At 40.3% G+C, this 16,529-nt stretch overlaps 1 protein-coding gene across 1 annotated transcript in view; it reads left to right on the top strand.

Annotated features, from left to right (window-relative positions):
* Nucleotides 1-7,731, top strand: part of gad2 (glutamate decarboxylase 2) — a 14,560-nt gene extending 6,829 nt beyond the window's left edge. The window contains exons 9-15 of the mRNA XM_008302802.1: nt 1,267-1,303; nt 1,491-1,555; nt 1,662-1,740; nt 1,842-1,991; nt 2,421-2,528; nt 5,291-5,380; nt 7,558-7,731. Coding sequence (XP_008301024.1) covers nt 1,267-1,303; nt 1,491-1,555; nt 1,662-1,740; nt 1,842-1,991; nt 2,421-2,528; nt 5,291-5,380; nt 7,558-7,731 — 703 coding nt within the window. The remainder of the gene's footprint in view (nt 1-1,266; nt 1,304-1,490; nt 1,556-1,661; nt 1,741-1,841; nt 1,992-2,420; nt 2,529-5,290; nt 5,381-7,557) is intronic.
* Nucleotides 7,732-16,529: the final 8,798 nt, after the last annotated feature.

The following is a 16,529-nucleotide window of genomic DNA, read 5'->3' as shown; positions in this document are numbered from 1 at the left end:
GTTTCTTGTGACGTTAGTGGCTTTTTCAAAGAGAAATGTGACTAAAACAACACAAAGCTTCTTAAATTTTGATCTACGTTTTTGAAAACTGACATTACATTTATAGTGCGACCACCAGTCATCATATAAAACAAAGAACTAAGCATTTATCCTCACATTTAGTCTCTAATAGCAAACAATCTTCTGGAAAATGTAAGAAATAGACCAATATACAACAGTAAAAGTCAACTCTTTTTTTTTATTATGTAATCTGTTGCTTATTTTCTCAACGTATCATTTAGTGTGGTGGACATTTCTGTTGAATAAAACTCAAATTTTGTCTGTAGATGAAGTCACACAAAATGCATGATTTGAGTGCAGTCAGCAAAAATAAAAGGAATACAAACAGTTTGGTGCAGTCAAGGTTGCTACAAGCTACTTTATCCTAAGCTGATAGACAACACAGCATCCTCGAGGACTTTACAGCCTCTGGGATCCTGGTTACAAATCATTTGGATGTGGTTGCATTGTGTGTATTTAATTAGTCATTTCCATCACATTAGCCTATAAAATGTCAGAAAACAGCAATAAATGCAATATTACAATAGTCATATTGTAACTTTGATATCTGGTTGGGTACAAATCTTTAAATTCTTTAGGTTGTAGGTGACAAATCAGGCAGTTTCTTTCAATAATACATGATAGTATACTTCCCCTTCCCTTCTGCAGCACATTATTCTGGCAAATAGGAACCAAAATCACTCTCAGCCAAGTAGTTACTCAAGTGTAATAAATAGAAATATAGATATAGAATAATAAATTGCTGCAACTGATACTGAAGTAAGTGATTTTACAATAAAGTCAGTTGTGCAAAGTCCACAAATGAAAATGCACAACTTCATAAGCAACTCAGTTTTGTGTGGTAACACTTTAACATGTAATGTGTATATTCACAAGGCTACAACAGTCCAGAGCCCAAAGATATGCAGTTTGCTGATTCTTAAGACAAAGCAATGCTGCAAAATGCTTTCCAGAATGTTTGCTTCTTATTTTTTATTAATCAGCTAATAAATTAATCGTCTAAATGTTTGTAGCTTTATCCCTCAAGAAATCCAGACAACAAACAGAATTTCATTCTTATGTGCAAAAATTAAAACCTCATTTCAAATATTATGCTTTCCTGAAGATGTAGATATTTTCAAATCTGAAATATTAGTATTGCCCTCAAACTTTTGTTAAATATTACAATATTTAACTGAGCTCCAGGACTTCCACGCTTCTACATAGGTGTACCTGTATAGAAAACCTGCTCAAAGTGATCCAAGTGAGAGGATTTTGTCTTGACAGAGCTCCTACACCCATAGAAGACTTTCATATGTAGAAAATGTTGAGCTGACATATTGAAAAACTGGAATACTTTGAACCAATTCTCAATGATCCGTAGCTCAAAACTTGAAGTTGCATTTACAGTTCGACATGTTTGACAAACCTCTGTCTGTGTGTCCTGTCAGGGAGCTTGGGGAGGAAGTCTGCTCATGTCCAGGAGACACAGGTGGAAGCTGGACGGAGTCGAGAGGCGAGTAACTGTTTGCTAAAGACGGGGCGAACACAATCAAGGGCGCACTAGAAGCTAACGAGCGTTCGACTTAATGATGAGTGATGGTTGTTTCTATTAACCGCAGGGCCAATTCTGTCACATGGAACCCGCACAAAATGATGTCCGTCCCTCTGCAGTGTTCCGCCCTGCTGGTCAGAGAGGAGGTACGCTTCGATTTGTTTTTTTTGCGACCGCATGCTGCGTAGTCCTGGTTTTTGGTTTGGCTTGACGTGATGCTGTAAACATTCTGCCTCTGATTTCGCAGGGTCTGATGCAGAACTGCAACCAGATGCACGCCTGCTACCTGTTCCAGCAGGACAAACACTACGACCTGTCCTACGACACCGGAGACAAGGCGCTGCAGTGTGGACGCCACGTGGACATCTTCAAGCTGTGGCTCATGTGGAGAGCTAAGGTGGGAGTGGCTGAATTTTCTATTTATGATCATAGACATCCCAGATGGGGTTTTAATACAAAAGCAGTGACACCAAAAGCTTCTTCCCAACAAAGTATTGATGTGTCTGACTAATATTTTTGGTGCAGTGTAATGTTTACAGAAGAACTATTAATGGGATTTAAACCATTTTGTGGTTATTATCAAGTATTAAAGCTGAGAAATCTGCTCTTGCTACTACAATTGTTTTTTGTTTTGGCACTATTGTGTTATTTTGCTGCTTTTTGGCTATTTTTTTTGGAATATTATACAAAGATTTCAGGTGTATGAATACAAAGAGACAATTAATTGGCCAAAAAGTATTTTTATTTTTCTATTCGAGCAAATTCCTTCAGTTTTAGTCCGTGCTGACAGATTTCACAGGCTGGATTCCTTTTTTTTTTTTGACAGGGCACCATTGGGTTCGAGGCTCAGATTGACAAGTGCTTGGAGCTGTCGGAGTACCTCTACAACAAGATCAAAGACAGAGAAGGATACGAGATGGTCTTTGATGGAAAAGTATGTTCACATTTATCCTTCACTCTCCACAAGAATAATTCATGTGCAGCCACAGTAGCTAAAATCAGTCCACGTTGCTCCTCTTACCTCAGTGTATTCAGTGTCATTATGGTTGACTTGATTGGCACGCAGAGTGCTCAGGCTTTGTGTTGGATGAATGCCATTTTTACCTCTAGCCAGCACTATAATGTGCTGCTATTATGCTTAATGAATAGCATAACGGCCTGTAATTGCTCATATGCATATGAATAGAACGGCGTCTGAAATATCCTCCACCCAGCTAAACTACAACACAAACATATGTGGGTATGAAGGGGTTATTAAGCTAAAACTCTTTCATAAAAGGAGTGCTTGGACACCCAGAGTCATTTATAATGAAAGCTCTTTAATGTTTCAAGGCTTATTGTTTTCCTGCTGAGCCCCAAAAAGACTAAGAGCATCATAACCCAGAGGGTGATGAGAAAAAGCCAAGTCCTCTGGGCAATGGCCCAGGTGTTCACTTGTCTGCGCCTCCCATTGAGCCATTAAATCAATCTGATGTTGAATATACTACAGCCGAACCAGCCCAGCTGTATAAATGAGGCTGGTGTGCATGGTTAGTCAGCTGTTGGTAATGAATGCCTTTCCACTCGCAGGCAGGCAGTCGGCTCTAGCGGGGATTCAGATGCCAAAAAATAGAGCTGTGAGGGGCACTCAGAGATCTAGAGAGTATCTGAAAAGGAGGCAGGCTACCTGTCTGATGTTGGGAACACCTAATGGATTTCCGCTATGTGATGTGAATGGCCATTTTCAGTCAAATTCAGCTTTGTCTTGGGCTAGAGTTACTTTTAGTGCTTTTGATTTTGAGGTTTCTAAAGGACTTCAGGCAAGGTTAACATAACATTCTTCATCATGGCTGTATTTGTGTGTGTACTGCTTATAGGTGTAGGTGGTGTTTTCAGAGTGAATATCTTGTGTACAGAGCTGGGTGGTGTGCTTGAAATTGTAAAACTGACAACAATGTTTTTTTAATACTCCTAAATATAACGTTGATCTACTGTTTGGCATCATGAGATGTGATCCAAAAGTTTGGCGTCGGCACCTATTAAAAGCAAAAAACACACCTGATTTAAATTTGGCCTCCATCCACTTTGAAGTCACCTCCTTGTGCAGTGATACACTGCTCCCAGCGCTCCTGCCACGCTTGGAACGCTTCCTGGAAGCCTCATTCTGTAAGTCGCATCAAGCACCATCTGCGACGCCTGCTGGATCCCCTCCACTGCGTCACAACAGCGACCTTTAAACTTGAAGTTCATTTTGGGAACGAGGAAGAAGTCACGGGGAGCCAAATCTTGTGAGCTGGGCAAGTGAGGAGTGATGACTGTGTTGGTGCAGCCAAAAAACTTGTTCAGCACGCTGTGAGCGGGCGCACTGCCATGATGGAACATCCAACTGCTGTCTCACCACATTCAGGTCATTTGCAGTGAATGCTTTCACTCAGATGCCTCAGGATGTTACAGTAAAACTCTCGGTTGACAGTCTGACTCTTGAGGAATGATGCGTAACCCCGGGAATGTTGAAGAATACAACAGACGTGATCCTGGTTTGTTATGGACCTGATGTGCTTTGTTTAGTCTTGGAAACTCTTCCACTGCAGAGATCGCTGCTCAGTTTCTGGGTTGTAGCCACAGAACCAACTCTTGTCTCCAATGAGGATCTTCTGTGTAAAGTTTTTTTTTTTGGCCTTTTTGCTATTATTATATAGGACATTTGAGAGAGAGACAGGAAAGTGGGGAAGAAGAATGGCGGAAGGAATTGCAGCAAAGGGCCATGAGTGGGATTCGGAACTATGGCCACTGCGTCGGGGACTGTAGCCCCTGTACGTGGGTCACCAGCTCAACCAGTTGAGCTATAGCGGCGGCCCGATCTTATGTATAAAGGTTTGGTCATCCTGGGGCCTGTAGATGGAGATCTTTGCAGACTTCGACCACTCTGCTGCGTCATCTTACTTAATTTGGGTGTGACGGAGGTCCCATGCGATGTCATGGGGAATCCTGACTCATGAGATTTCCACATGATGCCTCATTTCTCATTCATTGTTTATGTAAGCAGCAAAGTAATGAATGCATACTTTCCTTAATAGATATGAGGCATCACATTGGCTGCTCCACATTTGCGGAAAGTCTTGCCACCCCTTAATCTCCCAAAATATTCCTAACATCTAACATGCAGATAGATTCAGCAACTGCATGGATTATTTCTCAGCTCAAGTATTTCACAAATTCTGGGGAACTTTTCTTGTAATGTGAGAGAAAGTTTCCAAACGAGCTGCCATGTTGGTCCTGTTTGTGCGGTTGTGGGAGGATGTAGACTGCGTTGGTTTCCTGCTTCAAGGAAAAAAGCGCCTGTGAATCATCTGTTGCGACACCACCTCGTTGCACATCCATCAGTTGTTCAGTGTTGGCGAGCAGTGTGACCTCTTACATCCAAAACTGTCCCTGTGGACACAATTACTGATTGCACCGGTTGCATGTACGTGACTGTGCCACACTTGGAACTTTTGTACACAAGAAAATATTCACATTTAAAGCAAAGAGTGCTTTGAAACTTTGTGTAGGAGTTTCACATTTTTATACACAAACATCTCCCAAGATATTCCGTTTCATATAGTTTGTTTTTTAATGACACAAACATTACAGTGAATCAGCCCAGCTCTACATGTGTTTTTTCTTTGTGTTACCAGTTTATTCCTCTCACCTCTCGTCGCCTTTGTGTTCCCTCAGCCTCAGCACACCAACGTCTGCTTCTGGTACCTCCCCCCTGGGATCCGCTACATGGAGGACAAAGAGGAGAAAAAGAAACACTTGCACAAGGTGGGTGAGCCGAGATAAGAGGCCCGACTGCTGTATCTGCCCAAACACGCCTTCCTCGCGCCCTACAAGCCCATCATTCATATCCGGCCCGACCATCACATGTCCTTTTAATTAGAGACAGCTTATACTCGGGATTTAAAAAAACAAAAAAAACTCTGCCATGCACATGAGAAAACTGTCTTAAAATAACACGGTGTCACAGATGAAGGGTTAAAAAGAAGTGAGGCTATTCCAGGTAGCTAGTGTGGCGGCTACTCGGAGGATCCCTCAGCAGCAGGGGCCTACTAATTGACAATTAGGACAACCAGATGGTGTACGTGCCCGCCATGCAAAGACCGCTATACTCTCACTTCCTTTTCTAAAACCATCAAACATAAATCGTTACCATCTTTGTCATACTTCTGCAGATGTTTCCTTTTTGTTTGCGAAAGTTTGGTCAGTCGTCACGCTCCACTGACTAGACTGACTGTTTGGCCAGCTTTTCCACAGACCGAGGGATGACGTAATGCTGCCCGATTAGCACGTTGAGGAGGAACTGGCGGAGCTTTTTCCGCAGTTTCCACTCGCCCTAATGACTCCTTCTAACGGACGAGGAGAACTGGAAAATTGTCAAAAGGCTGATTTGACGAAAATGAGCAGCAAGTTGATTATTTTACAGCGGCCTTGCCAACCGCGATAGGACACCTGCAAGAGATTTAGAAAGAATGACTGATTATGCGATGAGGACTGTAGCGCACACATATTGGAATCTTTTTCACAGAGCTAACCACTCTTACAGACTGTAATCCGACACTGAAACCAACTTTGTTTCCTTGAGGAGTTAGTTGAGTTAGAAGTCTTTACTGATTTTTCAACTTAATACCTTCAGATTTATTAATAATCTCACTAGATTATGCTTGAATCTGTGGTTATATGAACTTAAGCCCTTCAACTAAAGCTGCATCAAAGTGTCACTTTAACTTACTGCATCTCATGTGCATGTCCTGAAGTTGGGTAATTGCTAATTTCCTACTTCCTTTTTATAGATCCTGTAATACTTCCAAAATTAGCTCTAAAATGATATTCCCGAGAAACGGAGATGTTTCCACTCCCAGTAAGATGTCTGGCGTTGGTCAAAACAAGGCGTGTGAGTTTCAAACTTGAAATTGAATCTGCCACCACTCGTCACAGCACAAAATCCACACCGCCGTCAACACTCTGCCGAGCACAAAATAAATGACTGTCACCGCTTTGCTCTCGGAGATAACCTCTCAACTTGGCAGCAGCCAGCGATCACAGCGCCGTGTACCCGGCTGGTGTCAGATTTAGTTGTCAGGCTGGTGGGAGATAATGAACTACATGGATCAGGATCTCAGTAGTCCGAGAGGAAATGCGACTCGTGTAGCTGCTGTTCAAACCAAACAAACAAAACCAAAAGATAATCTGATTACACAGTTTTCTAAAACTAGAAAGAGAGCAGCTGTTTTCATTAGTCATTGTTTCAGACTTGCTCACAACCGCACTCTCACTCAACAAATACGCTTTAGTTAGGATGCTCACGTCAAGGTTTTAGCCACCAATAGGAGTTTTATTCTCACTAACTGTCCCAGCAGAGCCTGAGATACTCAATATTTCCTAAACATGAAACAAAATCCAACCTCATGCTGACATGTGGCGACAATGGAAGATGCAGAGCTCAGGAAATTGGCTATTTAGTTCTGCCATTACATCTACTGTTCCATTGGTTGAAAGCAGCTCAAGTGTAAAGGGTCATTTCACTACTTTTTTTTTAATTTAATGAGCTCAGGTTCACATTGCCTCTTCCAAGCAATCCAGTGTTAGCAACCTAAAATCACATGGACTCGCTCGTTTGTCAATGAAAAATGTGTCCCTTTTGTTTGTTTAAACTATTGTCTGATTTCAGACTGCAGTTTGTTCGATGACTCAACATTTGCAAGTGTTTTCCTCTTTGATGAGAAACCCAATGATTACACAAAACTAAATGATGTAATAATTGTTTAGACTACAGTTACAGATAAACATGGACACATTTAACCGACTTTCTCCTGTATAAGTTGGCTTGGAGCCTTTAACTTGTCAGTGCCCAAGGGCCCAGTGACTTTCAATAAATACCCTTTTCCTGATTTTCTGCACCTGAAGCAACAGTAACTAATGCCGTATGTGTTGCATGTTGTCAGGTGGCTCCGGTGATCAAGGCCAGGATGATGGAATACGGGACCACCATGGTCAGCTACCAGCCACAAGGGGACAAGGTCAACTTCTTCCGCATGGTGATCTCAAATCCTGCTGCTACCTTCCAGGACATCGACTTTCTTATCGAGGAGATTGAGCGACTCGGTCAAGATCTATAAGACTCCTCTCACCGAAACCCTCCTGTACTTTTCCCCCTTGACGGATGAATTGTTTGTCGTGAATGTACTGGTAAACTTTTTCTTTTCTCTCTCTTTCCTTCCAAAGTCACATATTTAAGAGTATATTTGAGAAAAAGATCTACAGATATATCCATATATTATGTATTGTAGCTTTGCCGTGGACTGACTGGGTCCAAAGCTATGTAAAAGTGCTTCTGTCTGCCTTTCCTATAGTGTAGTATATCTCAGAGTAGTGTAAGTGATGTAACTTTATATGTACTTTTTGTGATATGAAATGCTTGTGCAATAAGTCGGTGAGGAAGAGTTTATTTTTGAATCATTTCTCATTTGCCGAGTACGTTGTTAAGTGCCAAACGTGGTTGTGTTCTATTGTAACATTTTAAACTTCTGGTTTAAAAACAAAAATAGCACTTCACCTTACCTCAGCTTATTCAACTGCCTTTACATCTGCACATAGTTCTTCAAAGCAGTGATTTTGGACTAAAATTCTCCTAACCGGTGTAGTACCAGCACACGTTAAAGAACCAGAACAAGGACGCACCATGGATTGGGAAGAGAAGATGAGGGAAAGATTTCACAACAGCAAAGTCAATTCAAAGCATTTACAATCATGTAAGTTCATCGTGCATCGCCTTGGCCTTTGATAGTTTAATCTGCAGCTTGTTTATTAAGACTTTCTACTCTTTGTCCCTCTTCTAGTGTATTTAAGGTGACTGTAATGGCTTGTTGCACCCATTTTGTTTGAACTGGCTACATGCACATATCAAAATGGGAACCATTTCCATCCTGGCTGTATATTTAGCTGTGCTGAGTGTATTCTTACATGTTAGTATAATGACCAACACTTCAGTTATAATCCTTAAGCTTTCTAACCCAGTTTAATGGCCAACATTTTTTTATGCAATAGTCATGCAGTGGGATTGTATCCTCTAATTGCTGCTTTGTGTACTTGTGCTTATTATTACTGGTGGAGAAGTAAGAGCAGTTCACCAGCTGCACAAAAGTGGGCAGGAAGGAAAATCAAAGCCCTGCATGCCAACTAGTATTGGTAATTTGACTATTTGCCATTTTTTCATGGGAATTTGCAATACTGAAGAGTAATATGAATGCTTTGTTAGCTGACTTTGTGGCCATGTCCTTAAAGGAACTCCATGTCAAAGTCTAAAAGGGAGAATTTTATGATTTCAAGCTGAGTTTAAAGCTGTAGTAGGCAGAAATCTTGTAAAGGCCAGAAACCCCAGATTTTAAAAATACTGCCTACTTCCTGCAGCTCTTCTCTGTCTGTCCTAAGGCTCGCCCAACAGACAAACACGGGCGTATGTATGCGCTTCAAATGTGCAATAATAGTCAGAAACAAGCTTTAACTTTCAGCTTGTCACAGGGTTTCAACCCCACTTTCCTGAGTGGTAGTCCAGTGTTTAGCCCTATGTACCACCACTTCTGGTGTCCACTATGGGCTCTCTGTAGTCTTGTGATTGGCCTGAAAACAGAGCCAAAAGAAGGTTCAGAACTCTAATTTCCTCTTGGATTACTTGAATTAAAATAAGCTGAAAGATAATTATGGAATTTGTACCCAATGATGCCAAAAAAGAAAAAGAAAAAGAAAAAAGAAAATACTGCCTACCCAAGCTTTAAATGAACTGCCACAGAGCCACACAGCCACAGTGGATTTAATAAACTACCCAGAGTGCAGTAGGGTCCCAACAGCCAACTCTTGCCCCAGGAACTGCCGGTCGGTTATTTTAGCCATGATGTTAGGGTGCTTTTTGGGGCATTATATGACCTGCAGTACCTTCTGTGGTCACTCTTTCCCCGGCATTGTTCTTGGCCATTCCAACTAGGACCTGCATTATTAAAATGCACTAGATGTTAACATGCCAGGTCAATAACAACGGAAATCTTAAGGATTATAACAATAAATCTCATTTTATAGAGATTTTTTTTGGCAGTCATGTTTTCTGATGAGCACTTCCTGAAAGATCTTGAGAAACTGGGAGCGGGGCAATAACAGTGTTTTTGTTTGGATACGGGAACTTCGCCAGATTTGCAGCTACTGTATACCTGACATCACTTGCACTAAATCATAGTGGGGAGGAGCAGCGTCTCTTAGCATTGCAACTGAGATTTCTTCTGTATTCATTCACGAGCAATATTTGAGTATGGGTCCAATCTATATATCCTGCAAAATATCAAAAGAAATTCAACTGTACAATAGTAAAAAGATAATCAAGTTTCCAGACCAAATGCACAGTAGTTAACAAAAAAGGAAAAAAAAAGAAAAAAGAGAAAAAAGAACTACAAACATGCTTACTGTAGGCGGGTTAGTTGTTGGAATGTGAACCCTGATTTAACAAGCAGAGGTTTTGTAGCATTTTCATTAGAAACCAGTTAGACAAGCACAATTTGCTCAACATGGTCGCTCAGTGTACAATCACTTTTGATCATAGATTGTAAATAGTATTTCAAGATGTCCTAAGTACATATCTTTGTGTATACATACATGTATATAAGACATATAACCAGAGACTATTTGTGAGGTAAAGTTATTCATATTTTCTCTATCTCCAATATAGATTACTTGTATTTTCATCCTGTTAGTCCAAAAGGCTTTTTTCCCCTGTGTGTATGTATGTATGTCAGATACTTGACTTTGGTTTGTGACTCTTCTAGCTATTTCAAAGAAAACGAGTTTCAGGGACTGGCTTTACAGAAATGGACAGATTTCACCTTGAAATACTTACGAGTCTCCGTCAGAGATGCGAGACTCTGGTGTTTGGATTTTAAACGAATATGCAAAGCCATTTTGACTCTGAAACCCCGTGTTTTTTGTGCACAAGTGATACTTGACGGTATGTGCCAACGTGTACCTTAGTGTGTTTGTAACTGTGTTGCCTTAGTATCAATTTTCCAGTATTGTCTAGTTTTCCTCCAGAGGGGAGGATGTGCACTTTAGAGTATGACCTAATAACGTGCAATGTCCAATGGTTGTCCATGAGTTGATGTTTTAAAAAAAAGAAAAAAATTCTGCTCAAAAAATGTAACTTAAGCTCTTCAGTCTGAATGTGTCATGAATCAAGGGTCTGTTGGAAATGAAAGCATTTAAGTTTTTTGTGTTTTTTTGCAGTTTGTAGATATTGTAAAGCTTCTTAACTGTCTCGACGGAGAGTAGCCTAAAGTTTCAACTATTTCCTGCTTATGTTTCTGTTCAGTGCCCCAAACAAAATTGGCGTAAACACTGTGACACAGGCAACATCAGATTTATTACAACGACAAAGGGATCTCACTGTGGTAGTCTTGGAAAGCCAGACACTTCGTTTCTCTTGCTGCTGCTGCTAGACTTGCTTCCTTTGCACGTGCATGCGATGCCTTGCCTATCCAGCTTGTTTGGTATACAGTCTCCTATATATCTATTTCTATATACATATATATATACATATATACAGTACGTGTGGCTCCTGTAATTAGCTTTAGTGTCCAATGTATAGCTTAGCCTGTAGAATAGTGCACTGTCGCTCTAGCCTTTACATGTGATCTCTGTGTCTTGGGCTTCCTGTAAAGTTTCTTTGTGCCGCAAAGCATGCTAACCTCGCCTAGCACTGTAATCCTCTCCGCGCTTGATCTGACTTTCTCTATCCTCTGTCTTTCTGCTTGAAGACTGTCGCAGCTCTGAACGTAGCGTATTATATCTCTATGTGTAGTCCCTCAGCATGTCTCTCTGAAAGCTCTTCTCTGCTCTGCACCTGTATGACCTTTTCTCTCTTTCTCTTCTGCTTCGCCCTCTGGTAGCAGTGACAATGTAACCTCGCGCTTTCCTGTAACGTTTCTTGGCTACCCGCTGTCCTTCTGTTTGCGTGTCTGAGCTGGTATGTTGACTCGTGTCATGGTGCCACAGTGCCACTGATTGTTGTTTTTGCCGAGGCCCTTGACTTCTGTGGGATGTGTGAGAAACAAGTGATAAGGATTTGATTGTCCGAAAAAACCTGCCCCAGTGCAGGTGTTGTTAGATTTTAACAAAGAAATAAAGAAGAAATATACCCTAGTTTCCTGCTTACAAGAAATAATGTTTGTTTATGAGAACAATTACAACCCCTAGTACTCAGAGTGCAGATAATTTCACTGAACATGGTGCAATTTTAAATCATATATTCTGCAAACAGCTGTGCTAGCTTCTCAAACATTCATTTGTCCTGAACTATATGTTACTCCTGGGAAAATAGAAATAAATATTGTCAAAACAAAAATCACGTGCATCTCGGTTCTTTTTCCTCTCAGACGTCTACACTTTTCCATTACCTTTGTGCATGACATAAACATTTATACATTATCCCTGCCTCACATTGGACAAAGTTTAGTGTTATGTGAACAGACAAAGTTCAAACTATTACATAAACTAATGGAAAAAGTCCTTGAACAGTAAAGTGGGACATGAGAAGTGGTACTTTCACAGCAATACAAGGTGAGGACGGCTCAGCGGTGCCAGTAGAGCACTGTTCATGTTTATGTAATCCTTTTCAGACCCCGAAGTTCATATTTTTATTGCCTCTGAAATATAATACTACAATGTCACAATGCAGTGCATTGATTTGGTTTGTGGTCATCGCCTACAGCAACATTTCTAACACAAAATAACCTTGAAAAATAGTATTTTTATGTAAAAACATATCTATACAGCAAAGTTTTAAAAGTATAGGGTATTGGATGCAGACAACAGAAGTGACTACACCCCTGTGCAATGTCATTTAAATGTCAAATGATTCTTAATTGTATGACTTTAACTTTTCCTGAATTCACAAGCACAGCATTTATTATTAATGACAGTGACATAAGCACTTTAAAAAGACTATATTGAAATACACCCTACAAAGTAGAAACTAGATGCAACAAAAGTCAATACACCTGTAATCACTGACGCTTAAGTTAGAAAACCTGCAGTCATTGAAACTAACTAAAATGACCAGCAAATATCCAAACTTTCTCAACACTGGATCTCAAGCCTGTGTATCTCATGTCTGCATCATGGCCCCAGAGGGGAAAAGGATTGCCAGAGAACCTGAAAAATCTGATTGTAAGACTTCACTAAGGAAGGACAAAGATACAGGCAGATTAATGACCAAATTTAAAAAGTGGAAACACAGTTGTAGCAATAATCAGGAGGTGAAGAATGAGCAATAGTACCACTAACCAGTGGTCCTCCAACAATGACGCCCACAGACAATGGGCTACCCTCACAATCTACTTTTGAAAAATAAGCAGGCAAGTGTTTAAGCCTTGGCACAGATGTTATCAATGGAGATGTTGTGAGTTTTTGTGACAGTTTTGAGAGTGTTGCACAACGCCAACCTCTGCAAACAGCATCAAAGAAAAAAGCACTTGCTTGTGCTTTGGCAAGATAAAACTTTGCTAAATAACACGAAAAGAGGCCTTGATAATGTTGGGAGCACATTCTTTGGTCAGATAATTCCAAGACAAATTTGTTTAGATCAGATGGAGTCCAGTGTGTTTGGTGTGTACCTTGCTGGGACAACCACAGTTAATGTATAGACCTGAGAGTGAAGCACGAAGATGAGCGCGATGATATGGGGCTGCATGAGGGCAAAAGGTGATGGAGAGATGACATTTGTAGGTGGCACCATAAATGTATGTGGAAACACCAAAGTTATGACTCACAAAATGACTCCCATCCTGCAGAAACTTGGCGGAAGAGAAAGATTATCCAGGATGATAATGATCCAAAGCAGACTACTAAAATCTCACAAGTGTCTTTAAAGAAGGAAAAAAGTGAAAACTATGATCTGACCAAATATATCACCTGACTGGACTCCAATAGAACATGTTTGGGCTATTTTAAAGAGAAAGGCAGAAAATCACTGCAGACATTTTTACAAAAAGAATATATTCAAAGAGGCTTGAGTCAGTCATCTAAGATAAAGGCGAACATTTCAAAGATTAAATAAATTTAAGATTAAAATCTTAGTTATACTGACTTTTGTCGCATTAAGTTTCTACTGTGGGACCTGTATCTTTAATATAGTTAAGCTGTTAGTTTTTATTTTACAAAAGAGTAAATTCCCCAGTGTTCAACTTAGAAGTATTGCAATTACTGTACAGTGATGCAGCTTTGAAACATGTGACATTAAGTTTTATAGTGTACAAATATTCTAACAAGCAGTCAATGCACATTAAAACAAAACTAAACAAAAATTATCAAAAAGGGATCCTGTAGTTTATCACACTGTGCAACATCATAAACTATTACACAGGTTTGAACATCACTGTAATAATAGCAAAAAAAAATGAAGCTTCTCATGTCACTCCAGTGAAAAATGGATCAGCTGTAGGTCGCTATTTCCTCTCTAGGTGGCACTGCTTCCTCACAATTTCATCATGAGGCAGCAACTGGGAGTTTGTCTTCACCTCCCCTCCAAACAGTCATGTACAACAAATGTTAGTGGAATTCCTGACAAAAGATAAATTATTTTCCAACATCATTTCAATGACTTGTTTTCTTATTTACATTTTCCTCTCAATCATTTCTGATTACAGCATCCTTTTGAGTCCAAAAGGAAAGAAGAACAGATGAAAAAAAAAGACAATGCAAAAGGTTCCCAGATGGTTTACCTCATCTCTCCCAAAGAAAAGGAAGAAACCACCGCCGTCTGTGTCTGGCCAACCCACAACCAGACAGAGAATTACTCTATCTGCTTATTTAAGTGACATAAAAGCCTTGATAAGATAGTGATATGTATGATTTAAACACAACATCTGGCCGGCACACTATCAGCCGGCTCTGACTGAAGGCGCCCGGAGGAAATGGATGGTTTTAACATTACAAATATGACATGTAATCGTTCACTTCGTTAACTGTTTCCACACTGCAGTGTTCGCATGAAGGGCTCCAAAGACAGTTCAATGAGTGGATCGATCTCCTGCATCAGATTGATCCACAACATGCAGATGAGTGAGCACTAAAGAGGGAGGCTGGTTGTTCTGCATCTCTGCAGCTTCAGACTCTCTGCAGACATGATCTTAGCATGTAATCCATTTGACAACTGTACCTAATGTCCTTCCTGTATCGCTATACCGTTGACGGTTGAGGTTGTGGCTACCATGTTCCAGTATGTTTTCATCTACCGCAGCTAAACGCGTATTTGCACATCTGGAATATATTTAGTTTTCTTGAAATGTTTGAAAGTTCTCTCTTGTTTGCTTGGTTGCCAAATGGGTGAGACGTAGTTGTGTTTAAATCTATTTCAAAAGAGCGGCTTTAGTATGTAGCATAACATAAATGGCATGGTGTTAGTCCTGATGCACTGAAGGAAAGGTTTATCCTCTTGGAAGCTTGAAAACACCCATACATCTAATAGCAACGTGGTTAGATAATGAGAATTACGACAATCTCGCAAGAAAATCTACATCTGCTACAGTTTTTCAACAGATTCAACCAAGCATTGACCCAACTTTAAGATGATTTTGGGGTCTGTGATCTGGTGGTAGCACAAGAAGAAAAGTATTAGAGCAAAAAGGAAAAGGTTCATCTTCTGTGGACGGCCTTTCAGCTCAGTTCAGTCTTTGTTATGCAACAAAACAAGGTGATAGAAAAAGGTATCAAACTTTAAAAGGATTCTACATGACCATTTAACAATCTGATTGCACTGGGAGCAAAGGAGTATTTGAAGCGATTACTCCTAATCTTTGGCAGTCTGAAAAAAAAGCATCTATGACATGAAGGTTGAACTGGGTTTAGACGGTGACACACTGTCCAAGAGCACAGTCTGAGCTAGATACAGAACATTTCAGGCTTCTTTCTTTATTGTCTGAGATCTTTGTAAGTGTTTCTGACACTGCTGCTGAGTGTGTTGTTCCATTTCACATTCAGCTCAGCAAACCAGAAGATTATGGAGAAAGACATCTTTGACTCTATGTAGGATTTCTAGAATAATTCCATCCCTCCGCATTAAATGACTTTCGTTCTCTCAGACAGTGTAGGTGCTGCTGTAGCTTTTTTTTTTGCACCATGCTTTTGTGTTAACATCCAAGTGCAATGACGTCCCAACAGTTGTTCACACATATTTATGACTTTTCATGTTCTTCACCTCCTTCCCTTTATGTGCTTCTTAAATCTCTAATCAATGCTTTTGTTTCAGATATATTCAGCTGCAAATCCTCACCATCAGCTACAACATTAGGACCACCGACAGGTAAAGTGAATAACATCAATCATCTTGTTGCAAAGCAATCTTCTGCTGGGAAACTTTAGACCCTTCATGTGGATGTAACTTTGACACGTATGTAAACATTGCTGAAGACCAAGCACATCCCACCATGGCAACAGATGGCAGCAGCCTCCCGAGCAGGACAATGCTCCCTACTACACCACAGACACTGCTCAGGAACAGCTGGAGGAACACGACCAAGAGCCTGGGGCTTTGGCCCGACCTCCAATATGTTCATGTGCTGAGTAGAACAGATGCGAGTGGTGTTATTGGAACCTGATTTTTGTCAGCACGGCTCAGAAATCCACTCATTAGTTTTTAGTAGTTTTGTGCACAAAGTTACAAGGTGACCTGAAGGTAGGATGAGGACAAAGCTTTGAATATTATCCTTGGCATAAATGTGGTCAATGCATTTCATAATAACCTGCAAAAGGATGCTGCTTGTGTATAAGAAGACATTTTAGCTTTTTAAAATTTTCTTTTTTATTTGATCTACAAATTTCATAACAATCCAGCAGGTATCAGTGACAGCATGTGTGGTGTTAAATACACAAATGATCACAA

This window comes from Stegastes partitus, unplaced genomic scaffold, assembly GCF_000690725.1.
Source record: "Stegastes partitus isolate 25-593 unplaced genomic scaffold, Stegastes_partitus-1.0.2 Scaffold1883, whole genome shotgun sequence".
NCBI lineage: Eukaryota > Metazoa > Chordata > Actinopteri > Pomacentridae > Stegastes > Stegastes partitus.
Note: the sequence above shows the minus strand (reverse complement) of the source record. Positions and strands in the feature narration are given on the sequence as shown.